Raw genomic sequence first — 23,159 nt, 5'->3', positions numbered from 1 at the left:
TAAATTTATAAAAAAAGAGTTATTTTCTAAATGGCCCTCAACTTTATGACCAGCTTCCTGTCTGGCCCCCTACTTTAGCAAAACTATTCATATGCCCCCTTTTTCAGTTATCTTTGATTTTCTGTTACTCTCTCTCCTCCATCTCATTTCCTCTCTCTGCCACATCATTGATCACGCCACATCATCGTCTTCACTGGCAAGGGTTGCCGGCCGGCGACCTTCAATTTTTTTTTTTTTATTCTCTTTCTCACTAAAAAAAAAAAACTTTTTCGTGATGAACAGACCTTCAATTGTCTTTTCGACAGACCTCCGACGAAGGAAAACCCCCTTTGCCGGAGTTTAGAGAGAGAGAGGAGAGAGGAAATAAAAAAAAATTAAAGGTCCCCGGCCGGCGACCCCTGCCGGTGAAGACGATGATGTGGCAGAGAGAGGAAATGAGATGGAGGAGAGAGAGTAGGAAAGTTAAAGATAACTGAAAAAAGGGGAACCCTAAAAAAATGAAGATGAGAGTGTTGGTGGTGGTGTGTTAGAAAATTGTCTTTGAAAATACAAATAAAAAGGGATGGAGATTTGAAATTTGAAACGTGTATGAGATACATTGTCATTAAAACAATATTTGTTCCCTCTCCGCTTGACACTACTTGTAGGTTTCGAGCAAATTGCCTCTCGATATATGACAAGCCTTTCGTGAGACGACACCAAATAATTTATGAAGATTCACAATTGGAGTTTAAGAATGCATTGAAGACACCAAAGGATTTTCCGACATAGTATGGTATTTTCGATTTGCACCGTACATTAGTGTAAGTGCACAACATTGTATCGAAATTTCAAGTAGCTTGTAGCTTTGAACCATTTATTCCTTGTGATAAAACTGGTAACACCACATATACAATACATTTGTTCTTTTGCTTCAACTTTTCTCCCTTAAGAACTTACAATGTCATGGGCATCCTTGTTCCATGAACTATCATTCGATAAACTCTGAATTAATGAGAGGTAGCACCACCTCTGAGATCACAGCTACAACTGTAAACATATTTACCTAAAATCATTTGCTTTCTTAAACCATATTATTTTCTGCGAACAATATTTTTAACCTATGTGGTAAAATAGAAATTAATCAATATACTGATAAAAATTGAAAAACTCTCAATAAATTGAACTCTCAACCGTATCATCAAAAAATTCAACTAAAAGCATATCTCGTACAAAACTCGAAGAAAAAATAGAGATCCTCGTATCTCCAATCCAAATCTGTGAAATTACTTGTGTAATAAGATATGGTGTTCAACTGGACATATAATACGTCAACAAAAGAAAAAACTTGAGAAATAATGAGATGGGATCGAGTAAGGAAGTCCAATAAAATTTATATTGCATGGTTTATGTGGAAGCCCATAACAAGAGTGTGAAAAGTTGCAACACTCAACAACAATTTGCAAGCCGCCTTTATCAAGTTCGACTAAAATTAATTTTGGACTCGAGGAAATTAAGTTAATGAAAGTCGGGATGATAGTACCAAGGAATGAAATTTCGGTTTCGGTGGAAATTTCGGTCGACCAAAAAGTGGAAACGTTTCGTGAAAACGTTTCGATCAGTGTGGAAGTTTTACAAAACCATAAACATGATAGAAATATGTTGGAATTGTATATGACAATATATTTTATCCCTCGTTAAGCCTAAGGGAAATGCTAAATGTACAAAGAATCTTTGACAAGATTCTTGACAAAATGTCATTTGAACGGTCCCGATCACAGTCAAACTTTGAAAAGTTTTGATCAATTTTATCTTTTAGTGAAAAAGAGTCATTAAGTCACAAATTTTGTCAAAGATCTTGTACATGTAGCACTCCCATAAGCATAAAGCCGCGAAAAAGATAGCATTGTTATTATTATAGTTAAACAGAGTGATATGAGGGGCAAAAATGAAAAAAATAATGGATTTGTAACAGAATCAGATAGTTTAGGGGGTGAATTGCAATCACAGTTAGGTCAGGGGGTAATAAAAAATCTGTAACATTAAATAGATTTGAAGTTAAAATAAGTGGGAAATGAAAGTTTTAAGAGCACCCTAAATAAGTCTGAAAGGCGCCTGTATTAGGAGAGACGATTGCCTTGAAAGAGGCTTCTTTTAGACTTATGTTGGGCGCCCTTAAAACTCCCCTAACACATATTATACATTAGGGTTTCTGAAAACGACTTTCAGTCTTCTTCTTCCTATCGCTACCGACTTTCTCTCTCTAAGGTTCATCTCAGATCTTCCGAATCAAGCTGTAATTTCATGGGGGTTTTCATGGAGAAGATTAAAAACAATGAAATAGCAATGAAATCGAAAAGAATTTTACCAAAAGATGAAGAAGAAAGGTGGAAGGTCCGTTTTCATGGTTAAATTTCGAATATCTCGAAATCTGAATCGAAATTTCGCCAGATTTCGGCCGAAAATTTGCACGAAATATCTGTAAGTGCCTTTTCGTTTCCCTAATCTGAAAAACCGACATATTTCAACAATTTCGACCGAAATATGTCGATTTTTCATTCCTTGCATTCATACACATACAGTAACCTAAGAAGTTGGTCTAAGTTCTTCAACAACAAAAAAAAAAGTCGGTCCAACAAATACAATTTCTCTTATTAGTGCTCCATAGCTTCGTGTGCTAAACATTGTGTTTTTCCTAGCTTGTAATGTGTAATTTCATTCAGATTAGCTCCACCAACTGGAAATAAATGAGAAATAGGATCACATATTCATATTGTAACTCCTCCCGAGGAAGATAATAAACCACACTAAAAGCAAATTTTACTAATGTTGTGGTACAAGATTTGATGAACGATGACAATGTATTAAAGAGATTGAGTAAAACAAATCAATAGAATGATGAATTCCCTCTATTATTGGTGGGATTCTCTACGGAAGGGCATCCTTCTTATCCGAGCAAGCTTTGATGATAGTAGACACATCCCTTTGAAACTTTTGTGCCGGCAGGTACAACTATTTCAATGGCTAAAAGCGCCGACCATGCCTCTGTCTCCGTCGCATTAATAGTCTGAATGTTCTTGATTTTGCCAAGAGGAAAGTGATGGGTCATGAAAATGTCCCATCAGAGTCGTTTAAATTAGCCGAGTTAGTCTGTTTCGAGTCTTTATTGTAATAAAATGGTTGGTTTTCTTGATTAGGTGTCTTTTGGAGAGTTAGGTGTGAAAAACGGTTAAAAACGAGGAAAAGGTGCATGAAGGGTATTTTGGTCATTTGGAGTCAAGGACATTTTGGTAATTTGGCCAAAGTCAGTGCATGGTTGAAAAGTAGAGGTCGAGACGAGTCCGTAGGAGAAAACGGAAGTCAAATCGGAGTCCGGATGAGAGAAATATGCAAAGTCAAAGATGGGTCAAAGTCTGTTGACTAGGTGGGACACATCCGGTGCAAGTTCGGGCATGCGGGACCAGGCGAGACACGTGTCGACAAGCGGAAGCCGGAATACGCGATTCCCGTGTTTCCGCTAAGCAGCGAAACTCCCCATCGAGCAGGATCCAGTGTAGCGCGTTCCATTTTAATCCGGTAGCCCCGAGCCAACGTTTTAATCTTGACCGTGAACCTCCGCGTTTTCAAGATCTAACGGCTTCGGATGATTTTTCGTTCTTGTCCAATCCCGTGTAAACCGAAGCTGTTTAGCTTAAGTACTCCTGACACGTAGCCGATTTCTAGCCGTCCAGATTCACGGGCTTCTTCATCCGACGGTCTCTGATAGCTGCCGCACCTCACTACACTAAGCCGCGAAACAGCTTAGCGGCGTATTCAAGACCCCAACGGCCAGATTCCCCACTCCTTTCTCATGCGACATGTGTCCCTCACTTTACCCAAACCCTAGCCGCCACTACACTTGTGTGTTTAGGGTTTTAACCCATTTTCCAAATATAACCCTTCCCTTTATTCCTTTCTACCATTTAACCCCAACTAAACCCTAACTCTATATAAACACATTTAGAGAACCAAACCAAGTCTCTCTTTTTCTTGGCCCCTCTTTCCTCCTTCTTGTAGTTGTAAAACCCTAACTTTCTTTTCCTCTCTTAGCCTCATTTTCTCTCTACCTCTTCTCAACTAAAAACCCTAGCCACCATTCTTTTCTCTACCACCTTCATCTTTTCTCTAGATCTACTTTCTCCTTCTAATTTCTTCTTCTAACCTTCTAATTTCTCCATACCTTCTTCTCTAAAATCTCTTCTTCTTCCATCTCTCTTCTAAATTTCTCTTCTTTTATCTTGTAATAAGCTATTATTTGGAGTTTTGGGCAATATTCTTGATATACTTGGAGCTTAAATTGGACATCAAAATGGAGATACATGGGAATATGGATTAAGAACATTCTTGGTGATTTCTTTCCATTAATCTTTTGTAATTTCATTTATTTTATGAATTCAATGAATATTGTTTTAGATTCCATGAGTAGCTAAATTTTGTATCTAGGGTGTAGAGGAAACCCATATTTGGGCTTATTTTGAGATATGTATTAAATCAATGAATCCTTATTTTGAGCTTCAATGCCTATTGATTGTCATTTCATGTTGATTCTATAACCTTGTTATCATTCATGTATTATAATTAGATATTTCATGCTTTTATTGATTTATTAGATGAGATATGCCTTTTAGATCTTGAATGATAGTGTAGGAAATTAGTTTTATATGGTAGTCAATCATACATTCTTGATTTTGAATTGTGCTATTAAAGAATATTATCCGAAACCTAATTAGTTCATTAAGCTAGGTTTTGAGTTATAAACAAATAGTGATTTGTTGATTGAATGCTTGTCTTAAGTAGTCCATTTATGTGGTGAAATCGAAAACCCTAGATCCTTCTTCTTCCTTGATTTCATCCTTATTAGTTTATTAGTATTGTTTTCTCTCTTTAAGTAGTTTCAAAATCAAATCTAAAAAGTTTGAAAGGGGGGTTTAATTCGAGATTAGATCAAATAGCTTGTCTCTTGGGACGATACTCGACTTATTAGAAATACTATAACTTGACCCCGTATACTTGCGGGAATAGACCTAATTTTGGGTCCATCAAGTTTTTGGCGCCGCTGCCGGGGACTAAGCTTGATTTTGTCTTATCTCATTTCTATATTAGTTTAATTTTTGGTAAGTTTTTATTTTTGGACACTTTGACTTGCTTTTCCATTTTTGGTGTGTAGAACGCTAAGGAGCAAAGGAAGAGGTGCAACAAGGAGAGGAGCTCAAGAAGGAAAATTTACATTTTATTTTTAGTATTTTGTTTTATTTTTGGTGAGAGAGAGACTTTTAGACTTTCTAGTTTTTATTTTTGGTTTAAACGTTTTGACCCTAAATTGGAGGGCATTTAAATTGTAACCGAAAACCAAAACGAAGCCTCGGGTTCGAACACTCGCGGGAGAGTGGCCCGGGTCGTCTACAAAGGTCATCGCCCGTCTTGAACGGGAGGTAATTTCTTGATCACCCACGAATCTCCTGTAAGTGGGTACTTGTGATGTTTTTTGCTTGCTAATTGATTGTCGAACTATTAGTTTAATTATCATATTAGTAAGGGCATCAACCCATTACAAGATAGGAGTCGGATTTCATCACCGGTCTCTTGCCCATCTAGGTAACAACATCGCCGATCCCAAGCCTCACTTAAAATTAAAAATCGATTTAGACATTGGCCAAAGGGTAACGAGCTTATAGGACACTCTTGACAAATCTCGAACTTGATTAGTATTTGGAGTTTTCCCAGGAAGAGGGAACGATCCAAGAACACAATTCTTGATCGTTGTACTGTGACGGAGTAACTCCTCATAAGAATCATAGTTCAAGTTTGGTGAGAAGTAGAAGCTGTCTAGATCAATTTTTAGGTGAAAAAGACTACCCGGTCGTCTAGATTGTGTCTAGGTTGCTTGGTGGAGTCAGCTTGCTTGCTTTGTTGTTTTCCTTAGGATCTTCGTAGTTTCTTTACTCTTTTTCTTTTCATAAATTTTTTTTTTCCAAAAAAAAAAAAAAAAAAAATAAGTCCCTTGTCTTGTCTTTTGGTTTATGCCCCCTAGGTTACGTGATAAGAGAGGTCGTTTTGTTAAAGAGTCTGATTTGAGTATTTTACTTGAAAACCTTTCTTTAAACGAGTCTATGGAGGATCACGTTGATCAAGCTAGGGTCGAGGATCAACCTATGACTCTCAAAAACTACATGCATCCGGCTAGAGTTAGCCAACCATCATGCATTAGGCTACCCCCGACTAACACTTATTTCGAGTTAAAGTCGGGAATCATCAATATGCTTCCGGTGTTTCGTGGTTTAGAGAACGAGAACGCGTATTATCATGTTAGGGAATTTGAGGACGTTTGCAAGACCATGAACGTCCCTAACTCGATTGATGCCGTTAGATTAAGGTTGTTCCCTTTTTCTCTAAAAGATAAAGCTAAGTCGTGGTTGTATGCCTTACAACCTGAGTCTATTTCTACTTGGGCAGAACTTAGTGGTGTCTTTCTAGAAAAATTCTTTCCCAAGCATAAAACTAGAGCTTTAAGGCAGAGTTTGCTTAATTTCGAGCAACTCCAAGGAGAATCTCTCTACTCCTATATTGAGAGATTCAAAGACATTCTTCTAGAGTGTCCACATCATGGGTTCGAAAAAATGAAACTAGTCCAACTGTTGTATGAAGGACTAGATTATCCTACCACCTCCATGATTGAGTCATTTTGTAATGGCGGGTTCTCCAACAAATCCGCCGATGAGGCCATGGATTTTCTTGAGGGACTAGCCGCACAATCCCAACAATGGGAAACTTCTAGAGAACCTATCACTCGGGCAAAGCCTAATCCAACTAAGGGCGGGATTTATAGGATCGATGATTCTGAGTCCAAACTTGACGCCATTACCAGAAGGTTGGAAGCCTTAGTGATGAATCAACCTAAAACCTTCACGGAGGATCCCACTCATGTCATGAGTGTTGGAAATGAACCCATCTCTTACCCTTGTTCAGTCTGTGGAGACCCTACTCATACGGGGAACAAATGTGCCTTATTCTTTGAGTCTGCTAACAAAGAACAAGCTCATGCTCTCTATCAAAACTCTAGGCAAGACAATCGTCAGAAGTATGATCCTTTCTCTAACACGTATAATCCAGGCTGGAGAAATCATCCCAATCTCTCTTGGTCTAAAGGTCAATACCAGAGTCAGCCTAGTAGTTCTATGAACCCTCATGGGTTTAATGCACCTAGCAACCCGTTTTCTCAGCCCAATGTCCAACATCCACCCGAAAAGAAGACATCATTAGAGGACACCATGCATATGCTAGCTCAGAACCAGAAGGAGTTTCAGGAATCCACCCGTCAAGCTTTGACTAAGCTAGAAACATCTCACCAACAATCTTTGTCTAAGCTAGAAACCCAAATAGGTCTACTTCATGAAGCCTTGAGTCAGAGAGAAAAAGGTAAGTTTCCGAGTCAGGTTGAGCAGAACCCAAAAGGTCTATTGGGTAGACCACCACCAGATGAAGCTAATGCGATAACAACCCTTAGAAGTGGTAGAATTGTGGACAACAAGGTGAGAGCTCCTGAAGAGGAAGAGTTAGAGAACGAGCCGTCTTCGTTGCCAACCAGAGTCTCGAGGGATGAGCCTGAAAAGGCTCCTGAGTCAGAAAGTCCACCCTTAGTATCCGAGCCTTATGTCCCTAGAGCTCCATACCCTCAACGTTTGGTCGAGTCAAAGAAGAAATCTCAGTTTCAGGAAATAATGGAGTTGTTCAAACAAGTTAGTATCAACATTCCACTTTTAGATGCGATCAAACAGATCCCAACTTACGCCAAGTTTCTTAAGGATTTATGTACTAGTAAGCGTAAGATGAATGTGCATAAGAAAGTGCTCCTTACTCAGAATGTTAGTTCGATCATCCAACAAAATATTCCACCTAAGTTCAAGGATCCAGGAAGTCCTACATTACCATGTACCATAGGAGATTATAAAATAGAGTGTGCTCTATTGGATCTTGGTGCTAGTGTTAACCTTCTTCCTTATTCTGTGTACTTACAGTTGGGATTAGGTGAGATCAAACCAACCTCTGTGGTCCTTCAGTTAGCGGATCGGTCTGTTAGGCACCCACGTGGCATAGTCGAAGATGTTTTGATCAAAGTTGGTGAATTCTTATTTCCTGTTGATTTCATCATTTTAGATACTGAGCCAGTCCATAATTCCAAAAGTCAAATACCTGTCATACTAGGGCGACCATTCTTAGCTACATCCAATGCTATCATCTATTGTCGTAGCGGCTTGTTGAAATTGTCTTTTGGAAATATGACTGTTGAGATGAACATCTTCCATGCTGGACTTCACCCCGATGATGTTGATGATTTTAACGAGTTAAATTTGATAGAAATGTTGGTTCAGGATTCCTTACCAACAACTTTATCAGATGACCCGTTGGAAACATTGTTGGCCTACTTTGGTTTAGATTTTGATGAGGAAGGTAGTATCAATGAGGTGAATGCTTTATTAGATTCCACCCCATTACTGGATACTGAGAAATGGAAAGCGAAAACTGAATCCCTCACAATCTCTGAACCAAGTATGGCATCAACTTTAGAGACAACTCAACCATCGGCAAGTGATGAGTCCAAATCACCCTCTGTCTCAGAGTCGTCTCAGCCTATTGAGAAACCACCATCCTTAGAGTTGAAACCTTTACCTGAGAACATGAAATATTCGTTTTTAGGACCTTCAGAAACCCTACCTGTTATTATTGCATCCGAGCTAGAGAAAGAACAAGAGGGTCGATTGTTAGATGTCCTAAGAGAACACAAAGAGGCACTAGGATGGTCTATAGCCGATCTCAAGGGTATAAGTCCGTTAGTTTGCATGCACCACATTTACTTAGAAGAAGATGCTAAACCATCGAGAGAGATGCAACGTCGACTTAACCCTCATATGAAGGAAGTTGTGAGATCTGAAGTCCTGAAATTACTAGATGCGGGTATTATTTACCCTATTTCAGATAGCACTTGGGTCAGTCCTGTTCAAACTGTTCCCAAGAAGTCAGGCATTACTGTAGTTAGAAATGAGTATAATGAGTTAATACCCACCAGGATGACCACTGCGTGGCGTGTTTGTGTAGACTACAGGAAGTTGAACACGGTCACGAGGAAAGATCATTTTCCTCTTCCATTCATTGATCAGATGCTCGAGAGACTGGCAGGACATAGTTACTATTGTTTCTTAGATGGCTATTCCGGGTATAATCAAATTGCCATTGCTCCTGAAGATCAAGAGAAAACAACCTTCACTTGCCCATTTGGAACTTATGCTTATCGTCGTATGCCGTTTGGGTTGTGTAATGCACCCGCTACTTTTCAACGTTGTATGATGAGCATATTTTCTGATATGGTAGAAAGGTTTCTCGAAGTTTTCATGGATGATTTTTCAGTCTTCGGGTCATCATTTGATGAATGTCTACATCACCTCACACTCGTGTTGGTTAGATGTAAAGAGAAAAATTTAGTGCTTAATTGGGAGAAGTGTCATTTCATGGTTCGTTCAGGAATTGTCCTAGGGCATGTCATTTCAGCTAAGGGTATAGAAGTAGATAAAGCCAAAGTAGAGTTGATAAAAAGTCTTCCTGTACCAAAAACAGTTAAAGACATCCGATCTTTCTTAGGGCATGCTGGCTTTTATCGTCGATTTATCAAAGACTTTAGTAAGATATCAAGACCTCTTTGTAATCTTTTGGCAAAAGAGAACAAGTTTGTCTTTGATAATGCTTGTCTAGAGGCCTTTGATAAACTCAAACTTTTGCTTACTACTGCTCCTATTGTTCAACCGCCTAACTGGAAAACTCCTTTTGAGATCATGTGCGATGCATCTGATTATGCAATAGGAGTCGTTTTAGGTCAACGTGAAAACAACTTACTTCACGTAATCTATTATGCTAGTAAGATGTTGAATGATGCACAACTCAACTATTCGACCACTGAAAAAGAGTTGTTAGCTGTTGTTTATGCCTTAGAGAAGTTTCGATCATACCTAGTAGGTTCTAAGGTCATAGTATTTTCTGATCATGCCGCATTAAAGTACCTCCTCTCTAAAAAAGAGGCCAAACCTAGGTTGATTAGATGGATACTTTTGCTACAAGAGTTTGACATAGAGATACGGGATAAGAAAGGTTCCGAAAATGTTGTAGCAGACCACTTATCTAGGCTTGTTGTGGAGTCCGTAAATGATGAGTTACCTATTAGGGAAAGTTTTCCTGATGAACAACTTCTTGTAGTCTCCCAATTACCTTGGTTCGCAGACATAGTGAACTATCTTGTTATAGGACAAATGCCCAAACATTGGACTAAGCAAGATCGTGATAAATTCTTGTCCGAGGTAAAGCGGTTCTTCTGGGACGATCCATACTTGTTTAAGTATTGTCCCGATCAGATTATTAGGAGATGTGTCCCTGATAGTGAACAAACCAATATCATCTCCTTTTGTCATGACCATGCATGTGGAGGTCACTTTAGTAGCAAGAAGACGGCCGCCAAAATTTTACAATGTGGTTTCTACTGGCCGTCTTTATTCAAGGATACCCATGCATATTGTGTAGCTTGTGAGCGATGTCAGAAGTTGGGGAGTATTTCACGTAGAAATATGATGCCCCTAAATCTTATTCTTGTCATTGAGGTCTTCGATGTATGGGGCATCGATTTCATGGGTCCGTTTCCGAACTCCTTCGGCAATCTATATATTCTAGTCGCGGTCGATTATGTGTCTAAGTGGATAGAGGCGGTTGCTTGCAAAACGAATGATCACAAAGTTGTGATCCAGTTTCTAAAAGAAAACATCCTTTCTCGTTTTGGTACTCCGCGTGCGATTATTAGTGATGGGGGAACACACTTTTGTAATAGGCAGTTTGAGATTCTAATGAAAAAGTATGGTATTACTCATCGAGTGTCCACCCCGTATCATCCACAGACAAGCGGTCAAGTTGAGGTTTCCAATAGGGAAATTAAACGCATTCTTGAGAAAACAGTCAATCCAAATAGAAAGGATTGGTCATTACGACTAACTGATGCATTATGGGCTTATCGTACAGCGTTTAAGACTCCCATTGGAATGTCTCCATATAGATTGGTGTATGGCAAGGCTTGCCACCTCCCTGTAGAGTTAGAGCATAGAGCATATTGGGCTATCAAGCAAATGAACTTTTCGCTTGACAACGCAGGTAGAGAGAGAAAACTCCAACTTAGTGAGTTAGAAGAATTAAGGAATGATGCATATGAGAGTTCTAGAGTGTATAAGCATAAAATGAAGGTGTTTCATGATAAAAACATTTTGAGAAAATCATTTTCACCAGGTCAAAAAGTTCTTTTATACAACACTCGTTTGCATTTATTTCCTGGAAAACTTCGTTCTAGATGGTCGGGGCCTTTTGTTGTCAAATTTGTGTATCCTCATGGTGCGGTCGATATTGAGGATAAAAATGGTGTTCGTTTTAAAGTCAATGGTCAACGTTTAAAACCATTTTTAGAAATATCGCCCGAAACCGTGGATGTTTTTATTGAAAATCCAGTCTATCAGAAGTGATTCCTGATGATCAGCTTAGTCTGGCTGAAGACTTTAAACTTAGCGCTTCTTGGGAGGCAACCCATGCTTCTGATATAGGACAGTGGAGTCTGGTAATATCTTCCCTCTCATCTTTTTATTTTTGGCATAGTCTTCAGAACATTGAGGACAATGTTCGGTTTAAGTTTGGGGATAGGGAAGAACTTTTTGCTAAGTCCTTCATTTCGAAAATTCGAGAGGGTTCAAAATTTTTCAATTTTGGACCGAAAATGTGAGTCTAATAGTTGTTTTTGGCTTGTTAATAGTTATATAGTCGAGTTGATCGTACTATCCGGTTGTTAAAGGTTTCTTCATGAATGTCGAGTCTTGAGGTCGTCTGTGTGCTAGCCATGTGAGTATTATGGAAGTGAAGGGTAGACGGTTCTGAGAGAACTAGATTAATCATTAGTGGAGACTTAACCCTTGTGAGATTTCTGAGCCTTTCTATTACCTTTGAGTGTACTCTTCTGCGCTGATTCCGAGTAGAGTGAAGAGCTACTCAACCTCGCAACTTTATAAAAAGAGCTCATTTGATCTCGTGTGCTCAACTTCCATAGCCACTAGGAGTGACATCAGGATAGCGAATAAACCTTACTCTTGTAGTCCATGAAACCCGATGATAGTGTCAACTTTAGGAAGACGGATACACCACCATCCATTCATCATATGACTCCCGAGAATGAAGGCATGAAAAGTAAAGAAAGAAGAATGTGAAAGCAAAGTGCGAAAAATAGAAAAGTTGATTGTTGAGAATACTAGTGTTGGTATTGCATTGTTTGTATTGTTTATAATTTGAGCTTCTAAAAAAAAAAAAAAAAAAAAAAAAAAAAATGAAGTGAAAATCCTTGAAAAACAGAAAGTGTGTGTAAAAGTTCATGTGAACTTTAGTTTGTTATGTAAAATAAGTGTTCGAAGCAAAAAGCTAAGTATGGAAGTTGCTTGAAGTTCTCTAGCATTGAAGGCGTCGACATTCTCGGGATCTCATCACCATCCATCTCATCACTTGTATCCGTTGACCTTTAGGAAGCATTATTAGAGGGTAGAGTGGGTGAGAAGGGTAAGTGTCCTCACACTCACACATACGAGCGAACCATTTCTGAGTGATTTCATCTTTTAGAGCGTATGTCTGTGAGGCCAAAGTCGAGGCGAAATGTATTAAGATAGGGATCAAGGGTCTGTCTGCTTGGAACTGAAGTGATTCTCATTGTGGCTAGTCACGTACACTTTGAGTCTAGATTATTAGTGAAGAGATCTTTAGCGTCTGTATAGTGTTGTTAACTTTGACTGATTCCTATTAGCTGGCTAAAATTTTCTAGGAGATAAACATTTTTGGTCTGTCTTAGTTGACTTTGAGTGCTTTTGGACCCTTTTGTATTTTTGAAATGTTTTTGAATTTTGTGGGTATATTCTCTGGAAACCCTCACGAGACAAAACTCGTCCACTAGGGCAACCTAGGGGTTTAACGGCTTGTTGCATATGCTAAATGCAACCGGGATCCCTCCGAAAGTGAGTTAGGTTTTTCTTTTATTTTGTTTTGCTCGAGGACTAGCAAAATCTAAGTTTGGGGATGTTTGATGGGTCATGAAAATGTCCCATCAGAGTCGTTTAAATTAGCCGAGTTAGTCTGTTTCGAGTCTTTATTGTAATAAAATGGTTGGTTTTCTTGATTAGGTGTCTTTTGGAGAGTTAGGTGTGAAAAACGGTTAAAAACGAGGAAAAGGTGCATGAAGGGTATTTTGGTCATTTGGAGTCAAGGACATTTTGGTAATTTGGCCAAAGTCAGTGCATGGTTGAAAAGTAGAGGTCGAGACGAGTCCGTAGGAGAAAACGGAAGTCAAATCGGAGTTCGGATGAGAGAAATATGCAAAGTCAAAGATGGGTCAAAGTCTGTTGACTAGGTGGGACACATCCGGTGCAAGTTCGGGCATGCGGGACCAGGCGAGACACGTGTCGACAAGCGGAAGCCGGAATACGCGATTCCCGTGTTTCCGCTAAGCAGCGAAACTCCCCATCGAGCAGGATCCAGTGTAGCGCGTTCCATTTTAATCCGGTAGCCCCGAGCCAACGTTTTAATCTTGACCGTGAACCTCCGCGTTTTCAAGATCTAACGGCTTCGGATGATTTTTCGTTCTTGTTCCAATCCCTTGTAAACCGAAGCTGTTTAGCTTAAGTACTCCTGACACGTAGCCGATTTCTAGCCGTCCAGATTCACGGGCTTCTTCATCCGACGGTCTCTGATAGCTGCCGCACCTCACTACACTAAGCCGCGAAACAGCTTAGCGGCGTATTCAAGACCCCAACGGCCAGATTCCCCACTCCTTTCTCATGCGACATGTGTCCCTCACTTTACCCAAACCCTAGCCGCCACTACACTTGTGTGTTTAGGGTTTTAACCCATTTTCCAAATATAACCCTTCCCTTTATTCCTTTCTACCATTTAACCCCAACTAAACCCTAACTCTATATAAACACATTTAGAGAACCAAACCAAGTCTCTCTTTTTCTTGGCCCCTCTTTCCTCCTTCTTGTAGTTGTAAAACCCTAACTTTCTTTTCCTCTCTTAGCCTCATTTTCTCTCTACCTCTTCTCAACTAAAAACCCTAGCCACCATTCTTTTCTCTACCACCTTCATCTTTTCTCTAGATCTACTTTCTCCTTCTAATTTCTTCTTCTAACCTTCTAATTTCTCCATACCTTCTTCTCTAAAATCTCTTCTTCTTCCATCTCTCTTCTAAATTTCTCTTCTTTTATCTTGTAATAAGCTATTATTTGGAGTTTTGGGCAATATTCTTGATATACTTGGAGCTTAAATTGGACATCAAAATGGAGATACATGGGAATATGGATTGAGAACATTCTTGGTGATTTCTTTCCATTAATCTTTTGTAATTTCATTTATTTTATGAATTCAATGAATATTGTTTTAGATTCCATGAGTAGCTAAATTTTGTATCTAGGGTGTAGAGGAAACCCATATTTGGGCTTATTTTGAGATATGTATTAAATCAATGAATCCTTATTTTGAGCTTCAATGCCTATTGATTGTCATTTCATGTTGATTCTATAACCTTGTTATCATTCATGTATTATAATTAGATATTTCATGCTTTTATTGATTTATTAGATGAGATATGCCTTTTAGATCTTGAATGATAGTGTAGGAAATTAGTTTTATATGGTAGTCAATCATACATTCTTGATTTTGAATTGTGCTATTAAAGAATATTATCCGAAACCTAATTAGTTCATTAAGCTAGGTTTTGAGTTATAAACAAATAGTGATTTGTTGATTGAATGCTTGTCTTAAGTAGTCCATTTATGTGGTGAAATCGAAAACCCTAGATCCTTCTTCTTCCTTGATTTCATCCTTATTAGTTTATTAGTATTGTTTTCTCTCTTTAAGTAGTTTCAAAATCAAATCTAAAAAGTTTGAAAGGGGGGTTTAATTCGAGATTAGATCAAATAGCTTGTCTCTTGGGACGATACCCGACTTATTAGAAATACTATAACTTGACCCCGTATACTTGCGGGAATAGACCTAATTTTGGGTCTATCAGAAAGCTCCGCTATGATTGGTAGAAATTGCGGCAACTTTTAAGGGTTATTTCCCAAATGGCCCCCAACTTTGTGACCAGCTTCCTGCCTGGCCCCCTAGATTAGCAAAAATACCCATATAGCCCCCTTTTTCAGTTATCTTTAACTTTCCGTTACTCTCTCTCCTCCATCTCTTTTTCTATCTCTGCCACATCATCTGTTACGCCACCTCATCATCTTCTCCGGTGAAGGTCGCCGGCCGGCGACCTTCAATCATTAAAAAAAACTTTTTTTCTCTCTCCTCTCTCTCTCTAAATTATTTTATTTATTTTTAAAAAAAATCTATCTTCTCTCTCTAAAAACTCCGGCAAAGGGAAAGCCCTTCGCCGGAGTTGGGTCTGTTCGTTGAATAAACCTTCTTCACGAACCGATCTGTTCGTGAACAGATTCTCCGGCGAAGGGCTTTCCCTTCGCCGGAGTTTTTAGAGAGTGGACAGATTTGTTTTTTTTTTATTAAAAATTTAGAGAGAGAGAAAAAAAAGTTTTTTTTTATGATTGAAGGTCGTCGGTCGGAAAATTTTTATGATTGTTGGTCGCCGGCCGGCGACCTTCACTGGAGAAGATGACGAGGTGGTGTAACAGATGATGTGGCAGAAAGAGAAAAAGAGATGGAGGAGAGAGAGTAACGGAAAGTTAAAGATAACTGAAAAAGGGGGCCATATGAGTATTTTTTTTAATCTAGGGGGCCAGGCAGGAAGCTGGTCACAAAGTTGGGGGTCATTTGGGAAATAACCCAACTTTTAAAGAATGAAACATAAGGGTTGCACCTACTTGCTTAAAAATAAAAGAAAAACGAAAACAATAAGAGAAATAGAAAGATAAAGGATGGGTTGCATGTTTGGTGGGTGTAAACCTAATTTCACTTGAAAATGATGTAATTGGTTTTTATTTTTAGATATAGACTACAATAATCATTACAAGGCATTGATACATTATCAAGATGTGATAAGTACGACAAGGACTGAAATTAAACCCTTAAAGACCATGTAAGGGATTCAAAGCCCAAACAACAACTTTATTTAAATCTAAATTCAATCCTGGATTTGTACTTCCGGGTGATCGAGACTTCCGAAGTGTTACCGAGTATGTGTCCATCAACTGAACCAGATAGTGGTGGACAGAATGATGGAATTGTTGGTTTAGGTCTAAAATATAAAAAATTAAAAAGTAATGGAATCCAAATCTCAAAATCAGACACTAACAACCCCCTTAGATGTTCATTAAAAACAAAACCCCTTAGATTGGGGAATCCCATGAATGTTAATGCAATTGGATATTTAAATTTATAAATGGTCACATGAGCTCCCATTAGATTTAGTTCACATCAAAAGGGTAGTGAGTCCCTAAATTGGAGGACAAAAAGGGAAAGGCAAGGGAGGTGGGAGACCTGTGAGCCCATGTTATTAATGATCATAAATGAGAATTAGGTCAAGTGCATGGGCTATGAGAGGGAAATTTTTGTTCTCTTGCCCCCAATGACATTAGGGCCGATAACATATATACACCCACCACGTGCTCCTCTCTTTCATGTTAACCAATCACAAATTCTAGAGCATGTGATTTTGATATACTTATAAAATATGTGGGGTCATAATGGTTACACTTTGTTGGGTGTAATCCAATGGTTGAGATGATCCTATATTAATTGTGGAGGAGACAAGTGGTTTGCTATAGTGAAAAAAAAAAAGTCTCATCTCTTTGAATTAGGTTCTGAAATGAACAGATTCACTACCACCCTATAGTAGCATTAGAGCTAAGATAAAATAAGTCTTGGGCCAATAGTCTATGCAGGTTAAAGCCAATATCTAAAGAGGAGATTATGGAGCTAAGAAGTTGTGGAAAGGCATCTCGACAGACGGTCGGTTTATAAGTATGAGGGAGAATCTCATGTTTTAAAGTTTTAGGATGAGAGAGCTCAAAAACCATCCAACACGTCGAAGTACAATAATCATTTATATTACGGATTCACTGCCGTGTGGGTGTAAGCAGTAAGCTCCATATTCTTCGTACGGGTTGAACCATGGTCACTTTCATTGAAAAAGTAGGTTTAGAGGTGTGATTTTCCCTCCACTTATGAACACACAGTTACTCACCGATCACATGCTCTTTCCATAACCGATCTAGCTAGGATCGACCCAAAACACTCCCCCGGGGGCCTTGGCATAGATTTTCATGGTATGGGGTTGAGATTTTTCCTCTCACATGTAGATTTTCAGGTCCAATGGACTATTTGTAAGTGGTTTTATTTATTAGTTTACTTTTTGAATTTAGTGATTAACTTGCGGATAGGTATTTCTTTTAGCAGGTGTTTTGCTAAGACAACATTAACTATCACTCCAAAGTCCGCATAACTCTTGGAAAAAGGTGTCTAAACATTGCATATAAATAAGGTCACATGTTCTAATAGACTGAGAATTGGAATCATTGAAGTATACAATTTTCTTAGTAGCCAAACAGGCCAAACATGTCCAAATCGTGTAACATATCTTATTAGCATGATATCTCTCGACCTATCTCTCATAGGCGTAATGCATTCTTGGGAGGATTTGTTCTAAGTAAACAATCGCATATTAGGTGGGTGGTTGAAGTGTGGTGTCTTTGTTAAGGAATTAAAAGTTGAATCTCCACATTCCTATAATTATTATTATAGTTAATTCCTATTTAGCCCCCTACTTTGTTACCAACTTTCTTTATGACCCCCTATTTTTCATAATTTCAAATATAACCCAATTTTTTTAGTGTAAATGACATAAGTACCCTTCCTATATATATTTTTTCAAAATAAAATTAATTATAACACGTGAAATTCCACCTTCTCTCTCTCCACCTCACCTCTCAATCCAACTCACCTCTCTCTCCAACTCACCCCTCTCTCTCCACCTCACCTCTCTCTCTCCACTTCACCTCTCTCTTCAACTCATCTCTCTCTCTCTCCAACTCACCGCTCTCTCTCTCCAACTCACCTCTCTCTTCAACTCAATTCCCTCTCCCCAACTCACCTCTGTCTCTCTCCAACTCACCTCTCTCTCTCCACCTCACCTCTCTATTCAACTCACCTCTCTCTCTCCACCTCACCTCTCTCTTCACTTCTCTCTCTCCAACTCACTTCTCTCTCTCTCTCTCCAACTCACACTTGCCTTCTCCGACGACCTCGCCGGAGAAGACAAGGGTGAGTTGGGGAGAGAGGTGAGTTGGAGAGAGAGAAAGAGAGTTGAGGTGGAGAGATGTGAGGTGGAGAGAGATGTGAGGTGGAAGTAAGGTGGAATTTCATGTGTTATAATTAACTTTATTTTGAAAAAATATATAGGAAGGGTACTTACGACTTTTACACTAAAAAAAGGTGTCATTTTGAATTTATGAAAAATAGGGAGTCATAAAGGAAGCTAAATATTTTTATATTCCCGTTAAAGTAAAAACACTAAGATAGTGTTTGTTTTTAAATAGGATATGACATCTGACTCTGGTCGATATTGACTTGAATTAGATTTCAAAAGATTTATTTTTATTTGGCTAATTTACATGGTCAGTTTTAATTGATTGTAAATGCATTTGGATCAGATGATTCAGATTTAAACGAATCAAATATTGGAGATTCGGACAAATCAAAAAACTCAACAAGCAAGAGAAAAAAAAACACTGGAGAAATATGGAGTGAATTGAACCACATAGAGAATCAGATGAGATGTGTAAACTTCAAGACAGAGGTAAATACAGGTTGGAGGGTCCACCAATTAGATGGTAATGAAGAAAGTAACCGTTGGCAAGTAATCTGATGCTCAAAAAAAAAAAAGTAATCTGATGCTCGTGACTACCAATACTTTACTCCTTTAGTATTGTTTGTTTAATCAAGTAATCATATACACATATTAATAATTAAAAAAAAATGGCACTCAAAGCTCTTTATTTTGATAGGAAGGTACATTTGTGGTTCCATCTACCCCACACGACTCGTGTAATCAACATTATTACATATTAGCGTATAAATAGTGTTGTCGTAAAATTTGGGATTGCAAAACTCAATAAGTACTCGAGTATTCGTATGTGTCTATTCTCAGCTTAGATACGTATTTCAATGTGCTAAAATAAAAGTCATCCGGTTTTCTTGCTCAACTTTGAATAATCTTATGCATTTAGTGTTTAGTAAATGTAGAGGAGATTGATTGGAGAAATATAATTTTTTTTTATAAAAGGCATTTTCATATGTTGGGAAGTCCTTATATTATATGTTTCAAAATAATAGGGATGAATAGAATTTTTGTACTATTAAAGTAGGGATGAATGCCAACTTCTCTCCAATTTTAGTTATAATAGAAAAAGTAGTTTACTAGTTATAATCACCTGTTTTTATTACCTCCTCCTTTCTCCTTGTGTATATGTCCATGTGTCCTCAAACAAGGGTGTGACTCTCTCCTTTCCGTCAAAGTGAAAGGGGACTATTTGACCTTCTTTCTTGTTAAAGCAGACATTGTTTTAAATATTATATTTTCTGGTCAAAGTTTTATATTTAAAAATTTAGTAGAATTTTTATAATTTTTGTTTTTGTGAAAAATGATCACTCAACTTTGTATAGTCTTCAATTTTTAGGTATTTTTGTAATTTGCAACTGCTGCAAGAAGTTTGCAACTGCTAAAGGGGGTTTAACCAAACGAAATACAAATATTTCAGTTTTCAACTAAATAAAATACAGTATAAATGTTGTTTTTCAATGAAACAGAATATAACTTGTTTTTTTAACTTAAAATTAAACTTTCGGTCAAATTCCATGTTTTCATTTGCATGTTTTTCTAGTAAATTCTATTACTTAAAGAACAAGATTAGAACTGATCAAAATATGGGAGCTAAAAAATAATTTTTCGACAATATGAATACGAAACAGAAATCGACCAATGATGTGATATGCAAACAAACTAGACGATATAATTAAATTAGATAAGGGCAGTAAAGGAATATTGTTAGTAACATCAAGGAAAGATTATAATTATAACAAGGGTTAATTCCATTTTGGCCCCCTAAAGATGACCAACTCACCAAAATGGCCCCCTAAAGATGACCAGCTTCTATTTTAGCCCCCTTTTTTATTTTTCTGTTAGTCAACTTTAACAGTCAACATAAATTTTACCTTTTTACCCTTCATTCTAAAATAACATTTCTTTCATGTCCTTTATCTATTTCTTCACAGAGCCGGCGACCCCATTAACTTCACTTTTTTTCTTTTTTTACTTCATTTTTTTCTTTTTTTATTTGTTCTTCTTCTTCCCCTAGCACCACCAAAAACCACCACCATCAAATCTCTTCTTCCTTCCTTTGTTGTCTTCATCCCTCTCTCTCTCCTATTTTTTTCCTCTCATCACTCTAATGTTCTTGCGAAGGGGAGTTTCTCATTCGCCACAATCCTCCCAAATCCCAGATCTGAGATTTGGGAGGATAGTGATAGTGAAGAACCAACCAATAGATGCTATAATGTGTCTGAAAACAAAAGAAGTGAACCAAAAATAAGAATTTGAGTTGATTAGTGAAGCTATTACCTTGACATTTGTAAAGATTTTGGACCATCATGAAGAAACTTTATAACCCAAGTAAGAACACTACTTGTTGTGTCATTTGCAGCAAAAGCTCACGGGGGAGGAATTAGGGATCTTGTTTGTTCGACAATCAATTTTGGATTTGTTTTTCAATTTGGGGGTTTTAGTTTTGTTTGTTCGACAATCAATTTCAGAACTTATGGGGATTTGAGTAATATTGTTTGTTTAATGAAGAAAGTAACCGTTGGCAAGTAATCTGATGCTCAAAAAAAAAAAAGTAATCTGATGCTCGTGACTACCAATACTTTACTCCTTTAGTATTGTTTGTTTAATCAAGTAATCATATACACATATTAATAATTAAAAAAATGGCACTCAAAGCTCTTTATTTTGAATAGGAAGGTACATTTGTGGTTCCATCTACCCCACACGACTCATGTAATCAACATTATTACATATTAGCGTATAAATAGTGTTGTCGTAAAATTTGGGATTGCAAAACTCAATAAGTACTCGAGTATTCGTATGTGTCTATTCTCAGCTTAGATACGTATTTCTATGTGCTAAAATAAAAGTCATCCGGTTTTCTTGCTCAACTTTGAATAATCTTATGCATTTAGTGTTTAGTAAATGTAGAGGAGATTGATTGGAGAAATATAATTTTTTTTATAAAAGGCATTTTCATATGTTGGGAAGTCTATATTATATGTTTCAATTCAACAAAAAAAAAAATATTATATGTTTCAAAATAGTGGGGATGAATAGAATTTTTGTACTATTAAAGTAGGGATGAATGTCAAATTCTCTCCAATTTTAGTTATAATAGAAAAAGTAGTTTACTAGTTATAATCACCTGTTTTTATTACCTCCTCCTTTCTCCTTGTGTATATGTCCATGTGTCTTCAAACAAGGGTGTGACTCTCTCCTTTCGGTCAAAGTGAAAGGGGACTATTTGACCTTCTTTCTTGTTAAAGCAGAGATGATTTAAATATTATATTTTCTGGTCAAAGTTTTATATTTAAAAATTTAGTCGAATTCTTATAATTTTTGTTTTTGTGAAAAATGATCACTCAACTTTGTATAGTTTTCAATAATTAGGTATTTCTGTAATTTGCAACTGTTTGCAAGAAGTTTGCAACTGCTAAAGGGGGTTTAACCAAACGAAATACAAATATTTCAGTTTTCAACCAAATAAAATACAGTAAAAATGTTGTTTTTCAACGAAACAAAATATAACTTGTTTTTTTAACTTAAAATTAAACTTTCCTTCAAATTCCATGTTTTCATATTGAATTATGTAAGAGAGGGTTCATTTGCATGTTGTAACTCCTCTTTCTCTCTAAAACTTTCTAGTAAATTCTATTACTTAAAGAACAAGATTAGAACTGATTAAAATATGGGAGCTAAAATGTAACATCAAGGAGAGATTATAATTATAACAAAGAAAAAAACAATAATAAATTATTGATCAAGAAAACATAAACGGGATCACCTACTGGTACTATTTGGAGATCATTGATTTTGTACAAAAGTGAGAAAATCTAGGGGAGTTTAATATTATTTTAATTGGAAAAGATTGAAATACACGTGTATGAAACCGACCAAGATTATAAACATTACCGCACAAATGTCCTTTTACATCAACTTTCTTGACCTCCAATTTCAACCTAATTATATCTTTTATTATTTACGACATTAAAACAGTATTACATTTTTTTTTCTTTATCATTTTTCTCTATATGAATTTTGAAATTATAAATAGTAACAGTGTGGGGTTTTAGGATCCATCTGAAAATTCGTAGAAATTTCAAAATTACAGTTGAAAGGTGAGAGATTTTTATATTTAGACGCAGATGAGAATCATGTGTTCCATAGAATACTTTATTCTGCCAGTCTGCCCGGTTAAAATTAAGATATACCCTCTACTATTTGTATTAGCGACACGGTTGTTCAGTTATCACAAAATTATTCGGATATTTGAAACAAATTTGGCTACTGCATTGTTTCGTTAAAAATAGATTAAAAGTTGTAAAGTGGATCACATTCATATTTTCTTATTTGACCGGATGCAAGAGCCTTCACACACGATAAAATCGCTTGACCCATTAACTTGACCAATTGTGATAAGGTGAGCAACGATCGACCAAACCAACCTAACCAACTTGACCAAACCAAACTAAATGGTTTTGAGCTGAATCGCACCATGTTCGGCTCGACTTAGCTAAAAACACGATCAATCGATTCCTATTTGGTTGGGCTTTGGCTTGAGTTTTTGACATCGCTACAAACCGAACAGACCTAACTATACATTGTATATGTATATATACTAACCTTATAAACTAAAAATTAATACTAATAAGGATGGGAAACTCATAAATAATTTGATGTAGAGATTCAAATTAGTTCAAACATTGACTCTAAATTTCAACTTTTATTCTTTTGTTTAATTTCACTTTTTTACTCG

General features: G+C 37.2%; 1 protein-coding gene across 1 annotated transcript; it reads left to right on the top strand.

The window, feature by feature from the left end:
* Positions 1–6,128: 6,128 nt before the first annotated feature.
* LOC147564416 (uncharacterized) lies at positions 6,129–11,561 on the top strand. Its single transcript, XM_086673305.1, has 3 exons — positions 6,129–9,924; positions 10,309–10,440; positions 10,582–11,561. The coding sequence occupies exons 1-3, from the start codon at positions 6,129–6,131 to the stop codon at positions 11,559–11,561; spliced, it is 4,908 nt and encodes a 1,635-aa protein (XP_086529431.1).
* The last annotated feature ends 11,598 nt before the right edge of the window (positions 11,562–23,159 follow it).

Source organism: Eschscholzia californica, unplaced genomic scaffold (assembly GCF_041429995.1).
Source record: "Eschscholzia californica isolate CP2 unplaced genomic scaffold, dmEscCali1.0.p SCAF_1, whole genome shotgun sequence".
NCBI lineage: Eukaryota > Viridiplantae > Streptophyta > Magnoliopsida > Ranunculales > Papaveraceae > Eschscholzia > Eschscholzia californica.
This window is presented reverse-complemented; position numbering and strand designations above follow the sequence as displayed.

Bases quoted from the DNA above. Each gene is read 5' to 3' on its own strand.
- LOC147564416 (XM_086673305.1), top strand. From the start codon at position 6,129: ATGGAGGATCACGTTGATCAAGCTAGGGTCGAGGATCAACCTATGACT. The intron at 9,925-10,308 runs GTAAGATGTTGA...ATCTTGTTATAG, and splicing joins TCACGTAATCTATTATGCTA to GACAAATGCCCAAACATTGG. The intron at 10,441-10,581 runs GTGAACAAACCA...CATATTGTGTAG, and splicing joins TAGGAGATGTGTCCCTGATA to CTTGTGAGCGATGTCAGAAG.